Below are 27,816 nucleotides of genomic sequence, written 5' to 3'. Positions count from 1 at the left end.
CCGTTTGATCCTGACTTCTCTAATCCTCCCCTTTATCCAGTGTCCCGCTCTTATCTCCTGATGAGACATATCGTGTGGAGACACTCTGCACATGCTCAGTTTGGTGTGCATTGCTAGAGAGGTGTTTTTTTTTTCTTGGGAGTGTGCATGTGATCAACACAAGGCCAATCAGCACTGTCCAGACAGAGGTCAGGGGTTCTACATCCTCCTAGAGCAGAAAGAAAGCTCCTCCTACAAGCTTTAACCAGTGCTCTGTTGAACACTGATAGAAGTCACAAGACTTCTCTAACTGCTGATGAGAAAAAGGTATTTAGCAGTTTATATCTACTAAAATAATTGCATTTTCCTGTAGTCTGTATTCAGGGAGACCAAATAAAGTGAACCTAGGGTCCTGGGTTTAGTAACACTTTAAATGGTCAGTTTTCATTGTTGGGTTCATGTGCATTTGCTTGCGTTTACCTACACTGCATTGTACTGAAAACAAAAAAGGGACTGTTCCATTTGTTTTTTCAGAGCAGTGCAATGCCCATCAGCACAGCACACTGGTGTGAACTGCCCCTTGAAATACATTGCTTTTACAATGTGTATGCACGGACATGCATTGATCAATGCATACCAGTGCATTTGGTGTGAACACACCTGGCTGGTTCAACCCTGTCATAGAGAAGTGGCCATCGATGATTCCAGCTGTCTGACATCTACCCTGAAATTACCCCACACTACAGAAGCTTTAAGGGAGTCTTTACATAAAACATTTCTGAAGCTAGCTTACATTCTAGTACAGCAAAGTGAACTGTAGAGTTTTTATTCTTTTGATACTTTGGCATAGTCAAGAGAGCAGCAGCAACTGTCTTTGTCACCTTTTTCTGACATCTCCAAACATACAGCAGCAACCTGAATACAGTTGGGAGCTCCTGACATTGTTCCGTCACTAGAAACTGCAAATAAGTGCTTAGTGTTTTGATGTTCAGTATTTCTTTGTAAAATAAATTTAGACAGTCAGCAAAGAGCATGTTGTGTAGGTAACGCAAGTAATATTAGCTAAAGCAGGCCATTCCTTTGTAGAAGAGGGATCAAAAAAATTAATTTTTAGAACACTCATGGGGTCAAACATTTTAGGCAGGGGTAAGGAGGTTAAAAAAAAAAAAAAAAAAAAAATCACAATGAGGAGAATGAAAAATGTTTCTCAAAAATGTGAATGTGGTATTGTTCAGGAAAAAAAAAAAACAAACACTTCTCCTAATACATATGTGCGGCCCAAAATTGATATTGAATAGACTCTCAAGCAATGGTAGGGTAATCAAACAAAATCTTTCAAGGTGTTCATACAAAAAACTTTGTTGAGTCAAAAATGGTACTGTCAAATACTATGATGAATAAGATTTCTGAATTCCAAAAAATTATAATGGGGTATGGCCAGCTAATAGACCAATCATGGATTTATTTGCTGAGAAACATTAGACCACTCAAACTACAAAAGGTGGTTGACCATCAACAGATTTAACATATTCATGGAAATTGAGAGATTTTGTAAGAAATGCTTGAAGTGTAAGCTGCAAACTAGAACCAACCCATGCACAATCAGTACATGCTACAGACAGAAGTCCTGTGATCACAATGTGTTGAAAGTGGCTAAGTACTGAATAGACTTCCTTGAGTGTTCTGAACTTTGTTGACACTTAGCACCATACATGAATGAAGGATAACAAGCTGTTAGACAGGTTACTCCAGCTGCACCTGCTCTCTACAGCTGTTCTGTGGTCACACGCAATGCTTCCTCCATTCACACAGGTGCTCATTCATCTACTCAAGACTAATGAATGCTTTGCTTAACACGTTCTTCACCAGGCCACCCTTCTACCTAGATTTTCTACTTGCTCCCTTGTATCCTTTATAGGGGTAACTAATTGATTTAGCACCATACCCAGCACTGACTAGACCACACATTTGGTGGGCCCAAAAGACTAGAATTGAGTGAACACCTAGTGATTGTAGGATTTTGTGGGGCTTTTTACAAACATTGTACAAGTGTATTTCCGCACACGTGCACTGAGAGCAGGAGCACATCTCATTCTGTTTCCAAAGACCCAGCTATTATTCAGTGTAAAAATTTGCTTATACAACAATGGCTACCAGCACTAATGTCATATGCTATTCAGAATCCTGATAAAGCAGTCCAGTCTATGAGGAAAGCAAGCACAGGAGTTTCTGTGGACAGGAGTGTCTGCAAAAGACAGGAGTGTCTTTTGCAGACTAACAGGTTTTCTTCTAAGATTGTCCTGTATTTGGCTCCATCCATCTTCCCATCAACTCTGACCAGCTTCCCCATCCCTGCTGAAGAAAAGCATCCCCACAACATGATGCTGCCACCACCATGTTTCACGGTGGTGCTCAGGTACAGTGCCTTGAAAAAAGTATTCACACCCCTTGAAATGTTCCACATTTTGTCATGTTATGATCAAAAATGTAAATGTATATTACTGGAATTTTATGTGATAGACCAACACAAAGTGGCACATAATTGTGAAGTGGAAGGAAAATGATAAATGGTTTTCAAATTATTTTACAAATAAATATGTGAAAAGTGCAGCGTGCATTTGTATTCAGCCCCCCTGAGTCAATACATTGTAGAACCACCTTTCGCTGCAATTACAGCTGAAATTCTTTTTGGGGATGTCTCTACCACCTTTGCACATCTAGAGAGTGGAATTTTTGACCATTCTTGTTTGAAAATAGCTCAAGCTCTGTCAGACTGGATGGAGAGCATCTGTGGACAGCAATTTTCAAGTCCTGCCACAGATTCTCAATTGGATTTAGGTCTGGACATTGACTGATCCATTCTAACACATGAATATGCTTTGATCTAAACCGTTCCATTGTAGCTCTGGCTGTATGTTTAGGGCTGTTGTCCTGCTGGAAGGTGAACCTCTGCCTCAGTCTCAAGTCTTTTGCAGACTAACAGGTTTTCTTCTAAGATTGCCCTGTATTTGGCTCCATCCATCTTTCCATCAACACTGACCAGCTTCCCCACCCCTGCTGGAGAAAAGCATCCCCACAACATGATGCTGCCACCACCATGTTTCACGGTGGGGATGGTGTGTTCAGGGTGATGTGCAGTGTTAGTTTTTCGCCACACATAGCATTTTGCTTTTAGGCCAAAAAGTTAAATTTTGGTGTCATCTGACAAGAGCACCTTCTTCCACATGTTTGCTGTGTCCCTCACATGGCTTCTAACACTCTGTAAACGTAACTTCTTATGGCTATCTTTCAACAATGGCTTACTTCTTGCCACTCTTCCATAAGGGCCAGATTTGTGGAGTGCACAACTAATAGTTGTCCTGTGGACAGATTCTCCCACCTGAGCTGTGGATCTCTGCAGCTCTGCAGAGTTACCATGGGCCTCTTGGCTGCTTCTCTGATTAATGCTCTCCTTGCCCAGCCTGTCAGTTTAGGAGGATGGCCATGTGTAAGTAGGTTTGCAGTTGTGTCATACGGTTTCCACTTTCAGATGATGGCTTGAACAGTGCTCCGCGAGATGTTTATTTTTTTATAACCTAACCCCGCTTTAAACTTCTCCACAACTTTATCCATGACCTGTCTGGTGCGTTCCTTATCCTTCATGATGCCGATTGTTCACTAATGTTCTCCAACAAACCTCTGAGGGCTTCACAGAACAGCAGTATTTATACTGAGATTATATTACACACAGTTGGACTCTATTTACTAATTAGGTGACTTCTGAAGGCAATTGGTTCCACTAGATTTTAGTTAAGTAGATCAGAGTAAAGGGGGCTGAATGCAAAGACACACCACATTTTTCAGATATTTTTAAAAAATTTGGAAAACCATTTATTGTTTTCTTTCCACTTTACAATTATGTGTCACTTTGTGTTGGTCGATCACATAAAATCCCAATAAAATACATTTTTGTTTTTGGTAACATGACAAAATATGGAAAATTTCAAGGGGTATGAATACTTTTTCAAGGCACTGTACGTGCTATACACGTAACATATTTTAACAAACACCCACATGTAGGAGGTCACGGATGTATAATAAAAAAAAAAAGTCCTTAAAGTGGAACTTTAGAAGAAAAAGTAACTCAGACTGTTCCCTTTTGCAGGTATACCTATGTTAAACATTAAAAATCAGTGCCTGTACTTTTTAAATCCAGTAATACACTGTCTCACCATGCTCTACACATGTTCTGTTGCTCTCTATTCTCGGCACTATGCCTAAAATCAGAGCCACTAGAAGCCGATTAGCTGACAGCTTTAAGATCTGCTGTTGCAGAAGGGAGAAGAAAGCAACCGGAATGACACAGTGGAGAGGAAACACAGATTAGGGAAGGAGAAAAAGAAAAGCAGGAGAGGTGACAGGACAAACTCTGCTGCCAGGGAGACACAAAAGAGTTAAACTTACAAGGATAGTGTCTTATCCTATCTCCCTGGTATTCTCTCTTTTTTCCCTCTTCTGCAGAACTTCAGCACTGTAGCCTCTCTGAGTCAAGACATACATTCCAAAAGCGGAATTCCAGCCATTTTTGTGTTTATTAAAAGTCAGCAGCTACAAAAACTGTAGCTGCTGACTTTTAATAAACACACACTCTCCTGTCCCAAGGTTTCTTCTCCGCCTGGTGCCAACAGTGTGCACCAGGCTATGACAGTTGTGGAATCACGCATGCACGAGTTGCGCTGCACATTCCAATTGGTCCGGCAGTCTTCTGGGAACTGTGACGATTCCCAGGAGACTGCGGGAAGAAAGAGGGAGGGCGAACTGTGCCGGAAGTGGGAGCGGGTACCGGTCAAAACCAGGTATCCACCCCCTCCTCCCCAAAATGTGCCAAATATGACAGTGGAGGGGGAGAGGAGGCAAAAAAGCAGAGCTTCCACTTTTGGGTGGAACTCCGCTTTAATTGAGAAAAATATAGTTTTTGAGACCAAGGTGGGGAGGAGTTTCTTCTCTGGACTTCCACGAAATGGCAGCCTCCAGCAAGAAGAAACAGGAGCAATACACAGCACACACTAATTTTGGTAGCATAATTAATAATGCAAAATGTATGTTCTTTTGTTAAAGAATATTGTTCTCAAACTGGTATGGATAAAATTCTGTTTTAAATATGGATAAGATACTTGTTATAGCTTTCTCAATTTATTTAATATATTTTTCTTATCTGGCAGTCAATTCATGAACTACTTTAATCAGAAAATATCTTAATGCCTCTTAAGCAATATCCATAATCACATAAATACTACGTAATTACATTTAATAACAAATTTCTGTGTTCCTGTCTAACACCTTGCGTGCCACATAGCACTATCCCACTGGCACGCTCTCTCTATACCACGAAGGCAACTTCCAGGAACTGGCAGGCTAGGCGATTAACCCTTTTGCTTCTTGGGAGATGAGCCAGCTCTTAGCACACAATCTAATGAGGAAGGAGACGGTGAAGGAGAAAGTCCTGTCACGCAATGAGGGAGAAACTACAGCTAATGTTTAGACTTTTAATTACTGGGTGACATGTGTGCTGTTAAAGAAGAAACGCCTCCTGCTTCACACACGCAAGGCAATGCTCATACTTCCACTCCTTTAGTAATATGGGATGTTATGTAAACTTTGCACTGGGGTGAACAGACAGCACAGACCACTAGGGGAAAGGACACAGGGTAGTGGGGAGCAATTGGAAGCTGAGAGCAAACACAAAATCAAATTAAAGCAAACTGGGAAGGGGGGGGGGGGGATCCAGGCACTCTGTTTCTCAGAGCAGGCTGAACCACAGCCAAAGTGGAGCATGCTTTTGATAGGAAGCTGAGGGGGGTGGTTGGCTGCTCAGGAAGCCAAGCAATTAAAGAGGCCTAGAGTAGAGGAGGGAGGGGTGTTGTTTGCACAGTTTTACTATGAGATTTTACAGCTGCTAGTGAAGCCAGGCAGATATCGATAGAGCACTGTTCTTAACACGCAACACATATGCAAAGCAATCATTTACACTGTGGGAAGAGGCAAGGGTCACTTGTAATATACACAATAACTCCGTAACCTATTTTCTGCTTTGGACACTCTTCTTCGAGACCCTTTTTTTTTTTTAAAAGAGAATCCCATCACGCAAATCTCATGCTGCTTAATACAACACACAACATGTTATAACACAAACTCCTTCAGCACAATGATTTGGCACAGCGGACAGAAATCTTGCCAGTAAAAGATTACACAGGAAAAGGTTAATTGACAGAGCCAAAGATAAACATTTCGGAACAAAGCACTGACATGTTAGATTTGTGCAGTGCACAACACAAACATTAGTTCATCTATTATAATGCTTTACCTCTACAATAAGGTTATGAATCTGGTAATATGTATCATGACTTGGAAGAATGCAACATTTTCTTATAAAATTAGGAAAAAACTGAACACTTTCAATGAGATCTTTCAGCGTAGTGAAGATCCAAGGTTGCGGTTATGTCTTTATTGGTGCAAGAAGGCTGTAGCCCCACAAATCTATTTACCTCAATCATTTTCCAAAGCCAAATCACAACTCTGAAACCAAGTAAGAGGCTAAAATCTGTATTTGCCGTTTATGGGACAGCAGATTGGCAGGGGGCCAAAGCAATGCAGCAGGCCGAGAGCTGCATTTGCAGTTTACGAGACAGCAGATTGGCTGTGGGCCAAAAGAAGATACGTCCAGCACCCTGCTTAAGGCTACCTGTGTTGGGGTTTCACATTTTTCTTGCTAGAAACTAAAGGATTCGTTAATGTAAAGTAAAAAAGGTTTAATTTAAAGCAAAAGGGTGTATAAAATAGAAAGGGAGTACATCCGGGCCCTACAGCACAAGATTGGGGAACAGGCTGATGACTATAAAAAGGTAAAACCATGTTGATAGGAAACCGCACATTATTATTATTATTATACAGTATTTATAAAGCGCCAATAGTTCGCTCAGCTCTGTACATTACAAAGGGGGACAGAACATGTGACAGAACAATACCAATACAATGCAAAACATGAGGGGATTGAGGGCCCTGCTCTTTCGAGCTTACAATCTAGGAGGGAGGGGATGGTGGCACAGGAGGAGATAGCTGTGGGGGATGGAGTGGTAGGAAGAGTGGAGGAGGTCGGCAAGTTAGCAGGGGGTGGGGTAGGCATCCCTGAAGAGATGGGTTTTCAGGGTGCGCCTAAAGGAGAGGAGAGTAGGTGATAATCTGATGGGTTGGGGCAGGGAGTTCCAGAGGATGGGTGACACCCTGGAGAAGTCCTGGAGGCGGGCATGGGAGGAGACCAGGGAACTAGAGAGAAGGAGGTCTTGTGAGGAGCGGAGTGTGCGTGCTGGGCGGTACTTGGATATTAGGTCAGTGATGTAGTTCGGGGCAGTATGGTGGACGGCTTTGTACGTCAGTGTTAGGATTTTGAATTTGATCCGTTGCGCAATTGGAAGCCAGTGGAGGGATTGGCAGAGGGGGGTGGCGGAAATGGAGCAGTTGGAAAGGTGAATGAGTCTGGCAGCCGTATTCAGGATCGATTGAAGCGGGGATAGCCAGCGGCGAGGCAGGCCAGTGAGGAGGGAGTTGCAGTAGTCGAGTCGCGATATGATGAGGGAGTGGGTGAGCTGTTTAGCATTTTCTGGGGTTAGTAATGTGCGTATTTTGGCGATGTTGCGGAGGTGGAGTCTGCACGAGTTTGTTAAAGATTGGACTTGGGGCTGGAAGGATAGGATAGAGTCCAGAATGACACCAAGTACTCTGGCCTGCGGGGCGGGTTTGATGGTGGCGTTGTTGGATGTGATGGAGAAGTCAATGGGGGGTGGTGTCTGGGCTGGGGGGGGGGGGGGGGGAAGACAAGAAACTCGGTTTTGGAGAGGTTCAGTTTAAGGAAGTGGAGCAACATCCAGTCTGATATGTCGCTCAATAGGTGTGTGATTCGGGCAGAGACTGAGGGGGTGAGGTGAGGGGTTGAGAAATAGATTTGTGTGTCGTCGGTATAGAGGTGGTAGTTGAAGCCGTGAGAGTGTATGAGTTGGCCAAGGGAGGAGGTGTAGATGGAGAAGAGAAGGGGCCCAAGGACAGAGCCTTGAGGGACCCCAACAGAGAGGGGGAGGTGGCAGCATTATAGGTAACGCTGAAGGAGCGTTGTGACAGGTAGGATGAGAGCCACATTTCATATTCCTTATTAATGTTAGCCTCATAAATATCTAATATCCTGGTTATTTTGATTACCATAGTTGACTACAGTAATACGTCGGTTTACAAATGCCTCGGTTAACGTAATTTTCGGTTTATGAATGGAAATGCATTGAAAATGCCTTGGTTTATGAATTTTTTTCACAATACGAAGTGTATGTCAGTGCTTATTTTTAAATGCAATTGCTGGCTTTTTTTTTTTTTCTTCACTATAGCTCACAGAATTAGTTGTCACTTTCCCCAGAGTTAAGGGAAACTTTGTTTCTTTTAAGAAACTAAAAGGAAACATTGTTTCTCTTAACTCAGAGAAATAAACTAAAAAAAAACCTCTCTTTCTTTTAGCTGGGGGGGAAAGTGACAGGTGAATTTCTGAGCTGTAGTGAAGAAAAAAAAAAAAGTTGTAATTACATTTAAAAACCGGCACCATAATAAATTAAAAAAAAAAAACAAAAAAAACAAAAACAAAACAAACAAAAAAAAAACGGTATGCGGTCTCTCCTCCCATCCATACCAAGCCCTTCGGGTCTGGTATGGATTTTGAGGGGAACTCCCACGCCAAAATTAAAAAGAAAAATGGTGTGGAGGTCCCCCCCAAAATCCATACCAGACCCTTATCCGAGCACGCAGCCCGGCAGGTCAGGAAAGCAAGCGGGGGGGATAGCGAGTGCGCCCCCCCCGAACCATACTAGGCCCTCAACATGGGTGGGTGCGTTAGGGCAGGGGGGCTCCCCCCAAAGCAACTTGAGGGGCCCATGGGGACAAGGGCCTCTTCCCCACATCCCTGGCCGGTGGTTGTGGGGGTCTGTGACAGGGGGCTTATTGGAATCTGGAAGCCCCCTTTAACAACGGGACCCCCAGATCCTGACACCCCATGTGCAGGTCTTTGACAAGCCCTTTATTAAAAGAACTAAAAGAATGTCCCCCGCAGTAGATGCAATGTCAATCACAATGCTTGCCGTCACCACCGCTGCCGACCCCAAAAAAATAAAAAAAAAATTAAAAAAAAGGCTCCGCTTATTGTTTCCAGCCTTCTGCCTACTCAGGTGGTTTGACAGTTCTTAAATTTGTAAGGGGCAGGGCCACCTGGGGACATCACCCAAGTGACTCTGCTCCATGGGGTGTGGCCCCATGTGTGATGTCCCTGGGTGGCTCCATGCATCATGTCCAGTCTATTTACACACTACACCTTGTTTTTTATGAATGAATAGGGGTACCATGTACCTCATACTCATTCACATGGGGGGGCGGGATCTGGGGGCCCCCTGTTAAAGGGGGCTTCCAGATTCCAATAAGCCCTCTGCCCGCAGACCCCCATGACCACTGGCCAGGGTTGTGGGGAAGAGGCCCTTGTCCCCATCATCAACATGGGGACAAGCTGCTTTGGGGGGGGGGGGGGGGGCATGTGGCCTGGTATGGTTCAGGAGGTGGGAGCACTCGCTCAAGAGGGGGGTGTTCAGATAAGGGTCTGGTATGGATTTCGGGGGGGGGACCCCCCACACCATTTTTTTTTAATTTTGGCGTGGGAGTTCCCCTCAAAATCCATACTAGACTTGAAGGGCTTGGTATGGATGGGAGGGGAGATCGCATGCCATTTAATTGCCGGTAATTCTTTTACATTTAGCGGTCAGTGGGGAACCCCGCTGACAGCTGAAACATTAACACATGGTTTTTACTACTAAAATACCGCATGACTTGATAAAATAACTCATGAGGTATTTTAGTAGCGTTTACTTTTTTCTGATCTCCGGAACAGATTAATTGGTTTTCAATGCATTCCTATGGGAAATGGTGTTTTGGTTTACAAATTTTTCGCTATACAAAAAGTCCTGCAGAACTAATTAAATTCTTAAACTGAGGTATTACTGTATAGGATTTTCATTGTAAGCTGACTATATTGACAAGCCAGCTCACTAATCTTTCAGGGATGTGTGATTGCAAACTGACCAAGTCCTTAAAAGGTCATATTGCTTGCAATGGGAGTTGACCATTTCCTTACATTCAAGTCCTATATTACAACAGCCATAACTTGTAAGTCTCAGTCTCGTGTCAGAGCTGTGTTATGCATGCGTCTGTGGTCACCTGTGTCACGCCATCATGGGGGGGGGGGGGGGGGAAACTCTATGGTGAAACAACATCTTTAGTTAAGTATTTTTGTTATATTTTTTTAATCTGTCATTACTTTTAATAAATGTTACACATAAGCATTTGTGTGATCTCTGCTTGCGCATATCAAATAAAACCCCCAAAACATAAAATATCATGTATACCGTGACGGAGCACATGTACCTTAGGGTGCATGCAACAAAGAAGGCTAGCCAAAACATGCATTGGAGTACAGGTTATTTAGTCATTTCAATTCCTAAATTCACCACTGTATGTTTCAATCGCTTTGTTAAAACATTTTACAGATTTTTGCACATTGAGACTAGCACCCTACAATTATTATACAAATGTAGCCCGACAACTGTAGTACAGTCCTCGAACCGTAAAAAAAAAATACTTCCTTTTTTTTCTTCAAATTTCACTTTTTTCTTTTCAAAAAAATTATTCTATCCCCATTTTCAAAAACGGTTTCCGCCATATTTAAACATTGCTGGACTAAGATCAGAGATTTTTTGAATACTTGGGAAGACATATGACAGCATTCTTCACAAAACCAGAGAAGCAAGAAGTTGTTTGCATCTTCCTCAAATACTATCCATTGCAAGTAGACTTAAAGATTAAGTTCACCTTTCGTAACATGTTACACCCATATTCAGGGTGTAACATGAAACATGTTACTGTAGGACAGGGCTCTGCTCCCCCCAATTCCCTGTTTTGACAGCTAGCAGGGGATCTTCTCCCACAGCTGTCACAGTTGTTAAAAAAAACAAAACGCGGCCATGTGTGGCTCCGTCCGCCCAGCCACGTCATTCATTTAGAGTTTTGTGAATGGGAGACTACAAGTCCCGATAACCTTTGCGGATGTCAACTTGTAATTCTCAATGAACTACCACGATGCTGTTGAGTGCTGTGGTAGTTCATTGATTCTTCCGGTCGGTGTAAAACTGCCTGCTTGTACGAGCAGACAGATTACACTGACAATCTGCAGGAGACCCGCATGGTACCAGCTATCTGTATTAAAAGGTGAACTTATCCATTAAAGGTCAATTTAAAGGCTTTGGTGGTTGCAGGTTTTGTGTTTTCAGGTACTGAAGTTTGCCAGCAGCATGAACATAAATTCTTGGTTTTAATAGGCATTATTTTAAATATATTTTCTAGCTAACAGTTCTCTGTAAGTAGAGGTGCAATAAAATAATCCAGTAAGCATCCAATGTGTCAAAGTCTAAAGATGAACTCTATGAAAACAGGTTAATACATAGTGTAACCACATATATAGAAGCTGTCTTACCTGTCAAAAGTTTGTTTTTTTTTTTGTTTTTTTTTTTATCGGTCTGGTCATAAGATCTACACAGTCCTCAGTCCTACCACACAGCATGCCCAGCCTGGTGACCTGACTTTATTCACCTTGAACATAAACATGCATTTTTTCATACACTGATGCACAGTGTGCTACGGCAGCCTATTCATTCTGAATGAGCCCTTGACAAGCCGAACAAATGAATTAACCTGCATTACGTTTGGGCAATGTAGATTTCCAATAAACAAAGTACTATCATCTGAATGTTGTGTGTTGAAAGTAGTCTGTCTGCTGCAACATGTGCCCAGTTTTTAACTACACCTGTCTTCAATAATTTATGCTCTTAAGTCTGTAGTGTCTGACATTTTTACATATAATGAATTCTACATGCTTCCCCCTGGTCATTTCAAGGCCAATATACCTTGTAAATTGACAGCTACTGATGCAGATTATAGTCTGTGTTGGCAGGCATTATGTCAGTTTAAAGTATTTAATGCTTGAAGTAGACTAGTATATATATATAGATCTCTCAGTTATCTTACCTGTACAGTATTCCATTCCACCAGGATGTGGTACAACAATCCTTCTATATACTATTGGGTCAGACTCGATTATGTTCTCATCATGTCTGTAATTTGGGGGTCTTTCACTAGGTGTGCCTCGTGACCTAGCTCCTCCTCCACCCCCTCGCCTTTCGCGAGTGTCTATCTCCTCAAATACAGCTGCCTTATCAAAAAGAGCAAGGTTCCCTTCAAAATCAAAATCTGTGTCTGGAATCTCATCCAAATCATCGCCAAAACACTCATCATCTCTAGCTTTATGCTGCCCATTCTTAGGTCCGTTCTTCTTGGGGGTCACTTGGTTTGGATACCGGCTGCTTGAAGACCCTGCACATAGGAAATAGGTAGCACAGAATTACACATTCTACAAAATGTCATTAATGAGGACAGGCAAAATTTACTACGATCAGTCAAAAGACATTTTACTGGATAGCTACTATACCAAATCAATAGAGAGAATGATTGTACACCCCTTGAGGGTTAGGGACTGATGTGAATGTACAATATATATGTAAAGCGCTGCGTAAATTGACGGCGCTATATAAGTACCTGAAATAAATAAATTGATTGGGGGTTGTAGTGTTTGAGGAAAGCATTAAAAAAAGAAAAACCCTTATAAAAAGAGTTTCCGTGAGAGCCTGCAATTAGCACTGGATGTCCTTGAGACAAAAAGTTTATTTACATGACTTGAAAGTACGTCTGCTTACACATTGTGCTTAATTCTCTATTCTCTTTACACACAGATCTCTTAAAGCAAATCACAACACCAAGCAGAGTCTAGCCAGTGTCCTTAGGGGACCCTGTGGTAAGTAAGGTCATACACTGACTCACATTGTGTGCTCTGGAATCACAGAAAGTCAAAGCAAACATTTATTAAGGCATTTCCAATGTACCCTGCTGCTGGGATGCAATAATTTGCTGTACTATGAACACAAGTACCCACAAAGGGTTTTTAGACTGTAAATTCATCAACAAATGAATTTACTGGGAGGCTGATGACAGATACTGTGCAGCTGTACTGTTAGGCATTGTTCATCATTTGTCAAGAGTCTGAAGTTTCAAAGTGTGGGCAAGGCAGCAATGAAATCAAACAGAAGGTACGACAATACTCTGTACCTAGAGAAATATGGACCATGCTACTGCGGACGTCTCCTCCTCAAAATACAAGGCTTCCTGGTTGTCATGTTTATCCGATTACTTCATCCACTGGCCTGGAACAAGTAAGGAGATCATCAATTCTATCTTCCTTCTTCCTTATATACTTGTTCCAAGTCAGTGACCTGTGAAGTACTGAAACCAAGCAACTAGCATTTTCAGAAGATGGTCAGCAATAGCAGCCTATACATTTCTCCTAAGAGGGGTTACCATTGAAAGATATGTATTAGTTATTCTGTAGGGCAAACCTATATTCAAAAAAAGCAGGCCCCATGCCAAGAGAATTATGTAGGTTGCCAATGCCGACTCTTCTTTTGAGAACATTTGTTCTCTGGCTGTCATGCTACTGCTTTGGCTTTGAACTGCTGACTCAGAAGTATAGATAAGTAATTCTGACACATTTCTGGCACCATTTACAGCATGCTTAATTCAGAGAATTCAAGTGTCTTGAATCCAGAAAGGGCCAGGTAATGAATATCTTTAGAATCAAGAAAACAAAACAATGGCAGCATCTATATTTTCTTATGACAGGTATCAATTTGCAAATGGCAGCCCAATTTAAATCTGTTCTTTTGATTGATGATCACTTATGACCATTTCATCACCAACAACCATAAACCTGGATTCCAACAATTTAAGTGATCTCTCATAATTTTAATTATGCACTACTTATGCCATAACAATGCCAATAGTCCTGTAAACTAAAGACCACTCACAGACTATAAAATATACACTCACCAGCCACTTTATTATGTACACCTATTCTTTTGCTTGTTAACACAAATTGCTAATCAGTCAATCACATGGCAGCAACTCAATGCATTTAGGTATGTAGACGTGGTGAAGACGACTTGCTGAAGTTCAAACCGAGTATCAGAATGGAGAAGAAAGGGGATTTAAGTGACTTTGATTGCGGCATGGTTGTTGGTGCCAGACAGGCTGGTCTGATTATTTCAAAAACTGCTGGTCTACTGCGATTTCCATGCACAACCATCTCTAGAGAAATCGAGACTCATCAGACCCAGCAACATTTTTCCATCTTCTATTATCCAACTTTGGTGAGCCTGTGTGAATTGTAGCCTTGGTTTCCGGTTCTTAGCTGACAGGAGTGGCACCCAGTGTGGTCTTCTGCTGTTGTAGCCCATCTGCTTCAAGGTTCAAGGTGTTGTGCATTCAGAGATGGTATTCTGCATGCTTTGGTTGTAATAAGTGGTTATTTGAGTTACTGTTGCCTTTCTATCATCTCTAACAAGTCTGCCCATTCTCCACTGACATCAACAAAGCATTTTCGTCCCCACAACTGCCACTCACTGGATATTTTCTCTTTTTCAGACCATTCTCTGTAAACTGTACAGATGGTTGTGTGAGAAAATCCCAGCAGATCAGCAGTTTAAATACTGAGACTAGCCCATCTGGCACCAACAACCATGCCACATTCAAAGTCACTTAAATCCCCTTTCTTCCCCATTCTGATGCTTGGTTTGAACTTCCGTAAGTCGCCTTCACCACATCTACATGCCTAAATGCACTGCGTTGATGCTATGTGATTGGCCGATTAGCAATTTGTGTTGACAAGCAATTGAACAGGTGTAGCTCAAAGTGGCCGGTGTGTGTATATATCCAGCCTGTAAAGAGTACTGCTCCCGTTTTTAAACAGAAACATACATTTATGTTTCTGCCTGATGTATTTTCAAAATCAAGGGAAATGCAAAAAAAAAAAAAAAAAAAAAGAATAATCAGCATGCATTTTAATTCTCACTAAAACACGTTTACAGCCTAAACGATTCTATATTCCTATTAATGTGATCTCCATGAAAGTGGCTGGCAAGTGAGAGTACAATGTTTTCAGTGCAGTTTTATAAACTAGTTAAGACTTCTGCCTTGCAGCAACAGGGTTACCAGTCTAAATCCAAACCAGAACACTACTTGTTTAGAGTTTGTATGTTCTGTCTGTGCTTGTGTGGGTATCCTCCAAGTACTCAGTTTCCTCCTACACTACAAAGACATGCTGGTAGGATAACTGGCTCCTGTATAAATTGGCCACAGTATGTGTATGTATGCATGCATGCGAGCTAGTGACCTTCAATTGTAAGCTCCTTGAGGGCAGAGACTCATGTAAATGTTTAATATATACGGTTTGTAAAGCACTACATAAATTGTTGGTGCTATATACTGTAAATACCCACTAATGCATCAAATAGCAAGAATTACCTTATTTAAAGTGGTTGTAAAGGCTGAAGGTTTTTTACCTTCATGCATTCTATGCATAAAAAGGTAAAAAAACCTTGCGTGTGCAACGGGGCGTACCTGATCTCGATCCAGCACTGTGCACAAGAGCAGCGGCTTTCCCAGGTCTCTCCCTCCTCATTGGCTGAGACACAGCAGTGGGAGTCATAAGCTCTTGCTGCTGTCAATCACAGCCTTTGAGGAGGGAGCGAGGGGCGGGGCTGAGCCACAATCTGTGTGTATTATGGACACACAGAGACAGTTTGGGAGCGAACACACGAGCGCCCCCAAAGCAAGCATTTTGCTCTGGGGGCACTTAGCAGCGCTGGCAGGGGACCCCAGAAGAGGAGGATCGGATAAGTACGCCATTTGGTTTTTTTTTTTTTTTTTAAAAAGCTGAACTTTTGGAATCATGTCTTTAGGCATGTAGGCATTTTTTACTGATCTAAATGCAGCCTATTGTTTTTAATGAGCTCTGTACAGTAGGTGTGTAAACGTCTGCTGCATATAGATCAGTAATAGTAAAAAAAAAAAAAAAAAAAAAAAAAAAAATCAGCATTCCTGGACAGTATTTATGAACATACACCACAACCCAAGAAAAGCTAGAATTTTTACACATACAAGTAAACACATGCAAATACATGCACTTTAATATACAGTCCATGCTCACATTTTTACGCTGGAGTTTTCTGCCAGGAGTCTGACATTCATACATCAGTACCATGTGCAAGTACTGTAACTGATAAGATGACTTCAGTACATAGCAATATTTACATCTTTTTGCTTAATGCAGCATGAAAAGCACACATCAGTTCCACTTTATTTCTAAAACATATATTCTGCTTAAACTTTCTTTGTTAAGAATGTGCTTTACTACTTGGCACACACAAGTGGAGAGCTAGAACTGCAAGCATCACAAAAAAAATATATATATTTGAACCCACATTTCATTTTTTTTCACACCCCACAGAGCTTTTCTTTCAGCTTGTACACATGACAGAAAGTCATCTATCTCATGTGCACAGAGAAGGCAAAGCGCTGTCCAACTTCTGAGTGACAGTGTACATGTCCTAGGATTACAACTTGTTCTCATCTCGTGCTGAGGGAGGAACTCTCACCTCCTGGGGGATGAACTGATGTACTATACCTCCGTGACAGTGTGTCTGAGTTGGAAAGCAGAGCACGCATTGCGACATGAACTCTGTCAACCCCTGCCTAGGCAATGTTAATCTAATTGTGTATGTGGAGAGCTTATTATGCATCATTCTCTTTCAGACAAAAATAGGACTTCAATGAATCCCCTAAGAAACACAGTGAAAGACATATCCCCTGACACACACACTTCTGTAGAACAGGTGCGTGCAAGCAGTTTGTTCATCAGTTGTGGGAAAACATCTCACAGTCTCCGATATCCTGCAAATCATTTATCTGGCAAGCTGTATGGCTTTGAAAACTGACAGCAGCACAAATCCAGATAATTAATAAAAGTAACCTTTCACATGTATTGTGCAGAAAAACCAAAAGCAAGTAGAAGAAGCAGCTTGTAAATAAAATATTTTTTATCCTAAATTGTAAGCTCCAAGGAGCAGGGCCTTCCTAACCCTCTTGTATTGAACTGTGTTGTTGCTGTACTGTCTCCCTTATATTGTAAAGTGCTGAGCAAACTGTTGGCTCTATATAAATCCTGTATATTAATAATCATATTTCTGAACTGTTCCTGTTGTCCCATGTACTTGTATGTAAAAAAAAATTCTACACAGCTTGCTCTCCTCCAATAATCAAACATCCACCTGCACAGCCATTCACTGAGAAGTTCAGTCTGCTGATGTTTGTCCTCCCTCAGCTCTCTGTTCTCAGCTGCATAAAGAGCTTATAGGGTATGTGATCACTTCTAAAAACATTATAAAATTACTTTCCCCCCCCCCCTCTATTTTATATCTATACACAAATGTTTTGCCTTTCATTTCTATTTTAAAAACTGAATGGGTTGTTTTACAAGGCGAAGGTTTACATATACTTTAAATCCTTCAAATCTTTCCTAGCACATAGCCCCCACCCCCACCATTTTCTCAGCCATCTTAAAGTGACACAAAATGATATTCTAAAATATAATCCATACACAACTACTACTTAATGGCCCTGTAATATATTTTCCATGAAATTGTTTCTTACTGTATTTTTCTGCCTTCTTGTACTGTCCTCTGTAAGCTCCTGAACCTCTCCTCACCCTCGCCACCCCTTCCTTTTGTTTGGAAAGAATCGTTCAAGCTTGTTTTGGTCATGTACACTACTCTATGCACACTACAAATACCAAAATCTATAATCAATAGTCCCTAGTCCAGTGCTTCTCAACCCTACTCCTGGGCCTCCAGCCAATTGCAGATCACTTAACCTTCCACAGTGCCACCCAACCACCTCTCATAGTAACCTGTGCTGCCCCACAACCACCCACAGTGCCCCGAGCCCCCCTAGGAGTCCTCTACCCAGTGCCCTGCAACCTCCCAGAGTGTCATCCTGTGCCTCTCCATTAACATTCCTTAGTGCCCCTCCCTAAACTTCTGCAGTGCCCCTTAGTCTACCACAGTGCCTCTGCAAAGCTCTTAGCCTTCTCTAGAGATTTCAGCCTCCATGGCTGCCCCTAGCTACCTCCAGGGGCCTCATCCCCTATAAGACCAAAAAGTATGCCCAACCTCCATCCTCCCAAACCCACATCAAGGAAACATGGAAAATAAATGTAGCCACTAATGTGAATTGATCACAGCAGCGAAAAAAGAAACAAAAAAAAAAACTGGGAGATTTGGGAACAATAGAAAAGTACGCTGACTTAAAATGTCATGCTTAAAAGAAGTTTGGACAAAGCTTGTTTGGTCATACTTTCCATGTGGGTCACAGGAATGCACTTACCATTGCACTCATGTGACTCAGAATCATCTGATGGTGGACTAAAGTCCAACTTCACAGAGCTGCTCTAGTTTCTGGATGTATGCTGACAATTATGTCCGGATTCACCCAGATGCCTGACTGACAGTTGGCTCAACCTCTCAGTGCACCGTTTTTATTGCCTAAAGCAGTTTGGCAAAATGTTTAAATGCACATTTTAGGCCTGAAGATTATTTAACCGCTTCCCGACCACCCTATAGCAGAAGTACTGCTACAGGGCAACAGGGATGCAAAAATTTTGTATTTATGGGTAGGGGGCGGGCACATGCACGCTCCCTACCTGCACCACTATTGGCTCCTCAGCATGTCAATCACCGAGTCCCGGACGCTTTTTCGGCCAAGACTTGGTGATCCTCAGCAGAGCCAACAGGGCAGAGGTCTGTATGTAAACAATACAGATCTCACCCCCGTCAGCAGGAAAAGGATACTTTGTATTGCTATGCACAGCAGAGCAATACAAAACAGCTTTTGTACACATTAAAAACACACACACAGCACATTAACCCTTTGTTCACCCCAGATGTTAACCCCTTCCTGCCCAGTGTCATTAGTAGTGTGTCAGTGCTTTTTATTAGCACTGATCACTGTATTAGTGTCACTAGGGATGTTAGTGGCAGTTAGTCAGTTATCCCCCCCAGTGTCAGAATGCCTGCTGCCGTCCCGCAATAAGTCGCTGATCACCGTCATTACTAAATAAAAAAAAATAGACACTCCAGTATATAAACCATTTGCATACACTATAACTCTCATGTAAACCATTTAATTTACAGATATTTGGATTTTTTCTTAGCAAAGGCATGTAACAGAATACATTTTGGCCTAAATTTATGATGAAAGTTTATTTTTTTACAGTTTTTACTGGACATTTTTAATAGGAAAAAGTCAAACATATTTTTTTTTTTCCAAAATTGTTGGTCTTTTTTTCTTTATAGAGCAAAAAGTAAAATATGCATAGGTGATCAAATACCATCGAAAGAAAGTTCTATTTGTGAGGAAAAAAAAAAAAAAAAAGGACATAAATTTCAGTTATTTAGGGATGTTGAATTTATATCGCCCGACACCCTGGACATGTAGTTCTGGGCGCACTGCAGTTAGTTTCCAACCTTTAGCCCTGCTGTGGGAAAGCAGCAGGGTTCACCTGTCAGGTGGAAGCATTCGGGCAGCATCCATTGCTTTCACACAGTGAATGTACAAATGTAAAAGCAAACACTGGAGCGCCTACGTATGAAAACATCAATTGTGATACACGTTACATATCACCGCGCACGCTAGCACGACAGCAATAATTCTTGCATGAGACCTCCTCCATAACTGTCAGGGATCGCGGCGTCCCGTCGGCCGGCGCATGCGCGCTGGCGACGGCTCACGCCGGGACACAGGCACCAGGTCCCGGCGAGCCGGAGATGACAGGATGCCGCGCATGCGCAGTGGAAGCCGCGGGCACGCCTCGGGCGGCCAATGACAGCCCGGGGGCGCGTCCTGGGCGGCCAATGACAGTGCAGGGCGCACTATTTAAAGATGCCCTGCACTGTCAGTAATTGCCGCAAGGTCTTTCTGTGATCCCGAGTTCCTGCACCCGTCTAGTGACCCTGTTTGACCCGGACTACGCTGCCTGCCCCTGTGATTGACCCGGATTGCCCTGACTACTCTGCCTGCTCCTGTGATTGACCCGGATTGCCCTGACCATTCTACGGACCGACTTACCCTGCTGACCCTGCGTGTGACCCGACTACTCTTTGCCCGCCGATTCTGTACCTCGCACCCCCACGGGACCATGATCCGTTACTACCCTGCTGGGGCCGCCATCCGCTTCACATCTGGCTCTCCGGTACCTGCATACGTCCCCGGAGGTCTCCTCAGCCACTGGTGGGCCTGCTCAGAGGTCGTGACCTGGTCCGGGACTGTTTCAAGTCCATCCCCACCATCAGGGGCCCTGGTGAAAGCACAGCCCGGGCTTAGACCCCACGCTCTGGGTAGGTCTGTCAGTTGGCAGCCTGAGGCACCACCTGGCGGATCATAACAATAACATTATACTGATGACCTATAAAAGGGCTTTAAAAGTGTCACCTATAGAAAATATAGGGTACTAAAGTTTGTTGCCATTTCACGAGCGTGCGCAAATTTAAGGTTTGACATGTTGGAGATCTATTTATTCGGTGCAACCTCTTCTTCATGCTTCACAAAGAAAAAAAATGGGTAATTATTGCTTTTTTGTGCCCTAAAATTAAAACTTGTATATTTAAATGAATTTTAGTGGTAATATCATGCGACATAAAAAATTTCAGTATTTTTTCATGTGACAACATTGAAGAAATGACCCTGTTACAATGTAAAGTAGTGAGTGTACAGCTTGTATAACAATGTAAAATTTGCTGTCCCCTCAAAATAACTCAACACAGCCATTAATGCCTAAACCGCTGGAAACAGACGTGAGTACACCCCTCAGTGAAAATGTCCAAATTGGGCCCAAAGTATCAATATTTTGTGTGGCCACCATTAATTTCCAGCACTGCCTTAACCCTCTTGGTCATGGAGTTCCCCAGAGCTTCACAGGTTGCCACTGGAGTCCTCTTCCACTCCTCCATGATGACATCACAGAGCTGGTGGATGTTAGAGACCTTGCGCTCCTCCACATTCCGTTTGAGGATGCCCCACAGATGCACAATAGGGTTTAGGTCTGGACACATGCTTGGCCAGTCCATCATCTTTACCCTCAGCTACTTTAGCAAGGCAATAGTTGTCTTGGAGGTGCGTTTGGGGTCATTATGTTGGAATACTGCCCTACGGCCCAGTCTCCGAAGGGAGGAGATCATGCTCTGCTTCAGTATGTCACAGTACATGTTGGCATTCCTGGTTCCCTCAATGAACCGTAGCTCCCCAGTGCCGGCAGCACTCATACAGTCCCAGACCATGACACTCCCACCACCATGCTTGACTGTAGGCAAGACACACTTGTCTTTGTACTCCTCACCTGGCTGCCGCCACACACACTTGACACCATCTGAACCAAATAAGTTTATCTTGGTCTCATCAGACCACAGGACATGGTTCCAGTAATCCATGCCCTTAGTCTGCTTGTCTTCAGCAAACTGTTTGCGGGCTTCTTGTGCATCATCTTTAGAAAAGGCTTCCCTCTGGGATGACAGTCATGCAGACCAATTTGATGCAGTGTGCAGCGTATGGTCTGAGTACTGACAGGCTGACCCCCTCACCCCTTCAACCTCTGCAGCAATGCTGGCAGCACTCATACATCTATTTCCCAAAGACAACCTCTGGATATGACACTGAGCATGTGCACTCAACTTCTTTGGTTGACCATGGCGAGGCCTGTTCTAAGTGGAACCTGTCCTGTTAAACCGCTGTATGGCCTTGGCCACCATTCTGCAGCTCAGTTTCAGGGTCTTGGCAATCTTCTTATAGCCTAGGTCATCTTTATGTAGAGCAACAATTTTTTTTTCAGATCCTCAGAGAGTTCTTTGCCATGAGGTGCCATGTTGAACTTCCAGTGACCAGTATGAGAGAGTGAGAGCGATAACACCAAATTTAACACACCTGCTCCCCACTCACACCGGAGACCTTGTAACACTAACGAGTCACATGACACTGGGGAGGAAAAATGGCTAATTGGGTCCAATTTGGACATTTTCACTTAGGGGTGTACTCACTTTTGTTGCGAGCGGTTTAGAAATTAATGGCTGTGGGTTCAGTTAGAGTGGACAGCAAATTTACACTGTTATACAAGCTGTACAGACATTACTTTACATTGTAGCAAAGTGTCATTTCTTCAGTGTTGTCACATGAAAAGCTAGAATAAAATATTTACAAAAATGTGAGCGGTGTACTCACTTCTGTGAGATACTGTAAATACGGTTTTGGTTAAAATGTATTTATTTTTTATTTGGACAAGTAGATTGTCATGAGGGACAAGTAAATTGGGACACCAATTTAGTCCCTGGACAAGTAGTTTTTTAAAAAATTTCCACACCCCTGATTTACGTACAACGTTGCATGACCACGCAATTGTCAGTTAAAGTAAAGCAATGCCGTATCACAAAAAATAGCCTGGTCAGGAAGGGGGTAAATCCTCTATAGGGCAAGTGGTTAAAACATTTTATATTTTCTGAAAGCGGAGACCCTGGAGAATTTTCTCCTTTCATACAATATTAGCACAATGGTTTGTCAAATGCACATTTTCAGGGAAAAAAAAAAGCTAAAGTTAATTTAAATAATTTTTTTTTTGAGGTTGAACAAAGATAATGATACCAAACATGCCAAGTCTTAAAATTGTTGTGATGGAGGTGTGGGTGGAGCAGAACACACGTGGAGAGCAGTGGGACACACAAGGCTTTTATGGAGTGATTTAGAGGGCACACGATGAGTATAGCAAGGTTCTGGCAAAACAAAAGTTAAGTCCATACCACAGGGTGGGACACACGACAAGGATCACAAAGTTCTAGTAGGAGGGGAATAGTCCGTAGCACCGTCTGGGTTCACTACAGGGAGGCAGACTGGCAGGCAATGGGTTAAGTAGCACACAACAGGGAGCAGAACTTGGGCGGGCAAGGATTAAGTCCAGGTTGAACCATCAGCACAGGGCGTGGCACACAGCAGGCAGGGCAGAGAGAGTTAAATCCTTGGCACAGGGAAGCAATTCAGGAACTCCCCCACCAGCAGTGGCTCCAGCAGAGGCAGTCTAGGCAGACAGGCACCAACTCCTCACGGGTCTTCAGCGGGCTGTGTGTCTTGGCCGCAGCTTCAAGACCATGCAGGCAATGTAGAACCACAAGTCCCAGCGGTGCACAAAGCAAAGCACAGTTCACTGCATGTCTTAGTGAGGCCTGTGGCCATAAGCCGCTCTATCCATCCTGACCAGCTCTGCCCATTCCCCCCCATAGGGACATTATGGTCCTTTCAATTTGCCTCCCCCCCCCGTGCCCACAAGTCTGGCTTTTCACAGAACACCATGCTGGCTGTGCTACCTGCGGAGATCAATCTCATCTCCCACTGGAACAGGAACTTAAAATTTTAACTAAGGCAGGCCATAGACAGGCAGTTTATCAGCCACGTTGTCAGCCGATAAACGGAAAAAAAAAAAAAAAAAAAAACGGTCGGCGCCGTTGTCTATGCTGCCACCATCGTCCACGAGAAACGGCCGTTTTTCCAGCATGACCGATAAAAGTAAATGAGACGATCGGCGAAAAACGGACAACGGGCGGGCCCCACTAACAGCGTGAATATCGGCCGATTTTTCATGCGGACTAAAAAAAAACAAAAAAACAAAAACAAAAAAAAAAAACAAAAAAACACAATTTCAACAAACACCACCAAAATAAAATATTTCTGATCTCTGTCACAACTGTGTTCACCTTTGAAAATGTGATAAGCTTCAGTGCTCAAAATTAGTCATAGGCGATGCTTTAAAAGCCCTTACAGATCATCTGTTTTAAGTTAACTGCAAACATGGCCCTATACAGTGCACTCAGGAGTTATTCAGACCCCCTCCACTTTTTTCAATTTTGTTATGTTGCAACCTAATACTACAGTTGTTTAAATTCATTTTTTTTCTTATTAATCTACACTCAGTACCTCATAATGACAAAGTGAAAACAGAATTTTAGAAAGGTCTGTGAATTTATGAAGGAAAAACTGAAATACCACATTGGCAAAAGTATTCAGACCCTTTGCAACAACACTTGAACTTTAGCTTTGTTGATTCCCAATTCTCTTGTTCATTGCTAATGTTTCTACATCTTGACTTGCCTAGCCAAACTGAGCAAATGGGGGAGAAAGGCATTACTAAAAGAGGTGACCAAGAACCTGATGGTCACTCTGATTGAGCTCCAGAGATCCTGTGTTGAGATGAGACAAAGTTCCAGAAGGATAACCATCACTGCAGCCCTCCACCGATCTGGGCTTTATGACAGAGTGGACAGAAGCCTCTCCTCAGTGCAAAACACATAAAAACCTGTTTGGGGTTTGCAAAAACATTTCTCATGAAATCATCCAGGTATGGCATTATGGACCCTCCCTGGAGTCTTAGAGCCCTTACTGCCTTGGCTAGAAACTTGGTGTGAGGAGCTAAGGGAAGACTGAAAGGTAGAGCCTGTTAATGAAAATAGTGCATGCCCTGTGCATTCCAATTAAAGAAAAAGCACCTTGGATACTCTTGGTCTATTGGTACGTGAAATCCTGGGTTACTAGAACATTGGAGGAAGAGGATTTATTATGGTAAAATTTGAATTTCCTGCATTGATTGCTCTGTTCAGGAATTTCAATATTAGGCAATTCCTCCTCGAAGGTCTTAGACCAGCCAAGAAAAATTCATTTTTTTTTCCAATCAGTTAGCAAGTTGATGAAAAAATGAAACAGGTTCCACCAACCACACATGAAGGTGGATGGAAGATTCCTCCCCACTGTGCCATTGTATTCTCACAGTGGGGCTTCTTTGCTGATCCACAAAGGTTTTCCTAACAGTACCATCCTATTGTGTGGAGAGTGAAAGGCCATACATGAAACTTTGCCAATTCAGCAGGGCTGAGTCCATCTATGGGCAGCTTTACTCTCAGGAACAGGTGTGAGTAGAAACCTAACCCCTGCTGAGCCAGAGGCTCTATTAAAGGCCCTTTTTCTTTTGCCCTGCACATTTTTTTCAGCTAGTTGTTTGATTTACCGATAGGGGGAGGAGAAAAAAAACAAAAAAAAAACAACATGTTCCTAAACTTTTTTCCTTCCAGGAAAACCTTTTTTTTCCTGTAGATCTCTCCAGTACCTTTTCCAATTCGGTACCAAAGAAAAGCTTGCAATTAAAAGGGTATGCAGCATAGACAATTTTTCAATTTAATTTACCCACCTCTTCAGGGAAGCCTACCCCACCCCCTGCTACTTGCTGACCTCCTCCACAGCTATCTCCTCCTGTACCACTATCCCCTCCCTCCTAGATTGTAAGCTCAAGGAGCAGGGCCCTCGAACCACTCATGTATCACATTGTATTGTTATTGTTCTGTCACATGTTCTGTCTCCCTTTGTAATTTACAGCGCTGAGTGAACTGTTGGCGCTTTATAAATACTGTATAATAATAATAATAATAATAATTTATCCTTTACTGTTCAAGTTTTAAGCTAAAGCACCCTGGGTTCCAGGTTAACTGCTTCCCGGGCGCCCTAGAGCAGAACTACATGAGATTTTGCATTTCTGGGCCGTCAGCTGTCGATCACCGGATCTCGGCCGGAGATTCCCCGCCTGCACCCAGCGATCGCCAAGGAACAGTGAAAGGGGAGAGGTCTGTGTGTAAACAACACAGATCTATCCCCTGTCAGCACGAACAGGCTGCTTTGTACTGCTCTGCACAGCAGAGCAATACAAAGCGGCTTGTCTCCCTAGTAAACCACACACAGCACATAAATGTAAAACACAACACGGCACACAGTTAACCTCCTGATTGCCCCAGATGTTAACCCCTTCCTGCCCAGTGTCATAAGTACAGTGTCAGTGTTTTTTATTAGCATTGATCACTGTATTAGTGTCATTTCCATAGACTATTGAAAATTTACATTACAGGGCACATGTTGGATATTAGTGTCATTGCAATGTCAGTGGCAGTTAGTTCCCCCCCAGTGTTAGAATGCCTGCTGCAGTCTCGCTATAAGTCGCTGATCGCCATATATACTAATATATATATATATAAAAATATTTAAAAATTCCAGTATATATATATATACACCGCCATTTGTAGATGCTATAACTTTCACGTAAACCAATTAATTTACACGTATTGGAATTTCTTTTAGCAAAGACAGCTAGCAGAATACATTTTGGCCTAAATTTATGACGAAATCTGGTATTTTTTTACTGGATATGTTTTATAGCAAAAAGTCAAAAATATAGTTTTTTTTTTCAAAATGGTCTGTCTTTTTTTTTGTTTATAATGCAAAAAAAATGCAGAGGCAATCAAATACCACCAAAAGAAAGCTCTATTTGTGGGTAAAAAAGGATATAAATTTAATTTGGGTGCAGCGTTGCATGACCGCGCAATTGGTAGTTAAAGAAACAGTGTCATATCACAAAAATGGTCTGGTCAAGAAGGGGGGTAAATCCTCTGGAAGGCAAGTGGTTAATCAATCCAGTAGTGTAGGCTGCCATCGGAACAATCAGAGAAGGCTGTTTAAAATTCTCCAAAACCAATCTCAAAGATTAGAAAGTAAAGGCCATTTCTTCCCTTACATTCGGTTCACACTGAATATCACTTTGAAATCGTGTGACTTCACTTGAGGTCGCACGATTTCAAAGTCACATCAATGCGACTTGACAGAGATCTGTGAGACTTCATGCACAGATGCCTATGCAAGCTGCACCTAAAATCGTAAAAAATTGTGCGCAGGAACCCTTTTTTCAATTCGGTGTGGCATCGCAAAGTCGGAGTTGCACCAATTTGAATGGTTTCATTGCTGACATTAGGGCGAGACTTGTCATGTGATTTGAAACTGTCAAATGGCATAGCAAATCGCACCGGTGTGAACCAGGGCTTAAGCTTCCCATAAAGTCCTTCAGAAACAGATTTGTTTCCTTTCCTATCAACTGGTCAATACATTTTTGACATAGGGGTTTATCCCAAGAAGTAGAAAACTCTCACAGATGCGACAGTATCTCTTTTTGGGCTTAATGCCCAGCTGAACATTTTCTGGAGGTTTGGCCTGAAAGACACAACACAGAGAAAAACACCCTGCTCTAAACAAAAAAGATAAAATTTACTTACACATGAAACCTTCCACTAGGACAGTGTTTCTCAACTCCAGTCCTCATGGACCCCCAACAGGTCATGTTTTCAGGATTTCCCTCAGATGAAACAGCTGTGGTAATTACTAAGGCAGTGAAACTGATCAAATCACCTGTGCAAAATAATGGAAATCCTGAAAACATGACCTGTTGGGGGTCCATGAGGACTGGAGTTGAGAAACACTGCACTAGGAGAAAAACAAAAATTATCAGGCCAACCATACAGGATGCCCCTCCTCCACAAGCACCACCACACAATGCCCTCAGCTGGCCCTACTACCTAATCCACAATAGGTCTTACTGTAGAGGGGTTGGTGCCAGGCTCCTCAGAACCTGCAACTTTGGCTGGGTATACCGCCATCTTGTGCTGTCCTGGGGAGCTTGATCCCCATTACTGCAGCTGCAAAAGAAGAAAACAGTGCATCCTACACCTCTCCCCTAACCATCTCTATGCACAGCATGCACTCCAAAAGACCAGAAGTTACCCAGCTCCACTGCAGTCAGACCATGACAAAATTGCAGGCCCGTCCATTCCCCCACCTCATCCAGAAAGGGAGTAGAGATAACAAGGGCAGTCTCCCCTCCTCCGT

The 27,816-nt window shown here is 42.7% G+C and overlaps 1 protein-coding gene across 2 annotated transcripts in view; it reads right to left on the bottom strand.

Moving 5' to 3' along the window:
• The window catches only part of EDC3 (enhancer of mRNA decapping 3), a 70,635-nt gene that overhangs the window by 17,558 nt on the left and 25,261 nt on the right, over positions 1-27,816 (bottom strand). For both annotated transcript variants that reach the window (XM_089663942.1, XM_089663943.1), the window contains one exon: positions 12,115-12,459. In XM_089663942.1, coding sequence (XP_089520068.1) covers positions 12,115-12,459 — 345 coding nt within the window. The remainder of the gene's footprint in view (positions 1-12,114; positions 12,460-27,816) is intronic.

This window comes from Staurois parvus, unplaced genomic scaffold, assembly GCF_062004578.1.
Source record: "Staurois parvus isolate SC_StPar_1 unplaced genomic scaffold, SC_StPar_1.0 ptg001805l, whole genome shotgun sequence".
NCBI lineage: Eukaryota > Metazoa > Chordata > Amphibia > Anura > Ranidae > Staurois > Staurois parvus.
Note: the sequence above shows the minus strand (reverse complement) of the source record. Positions and strands in the feature narration are given on the sequence as shown.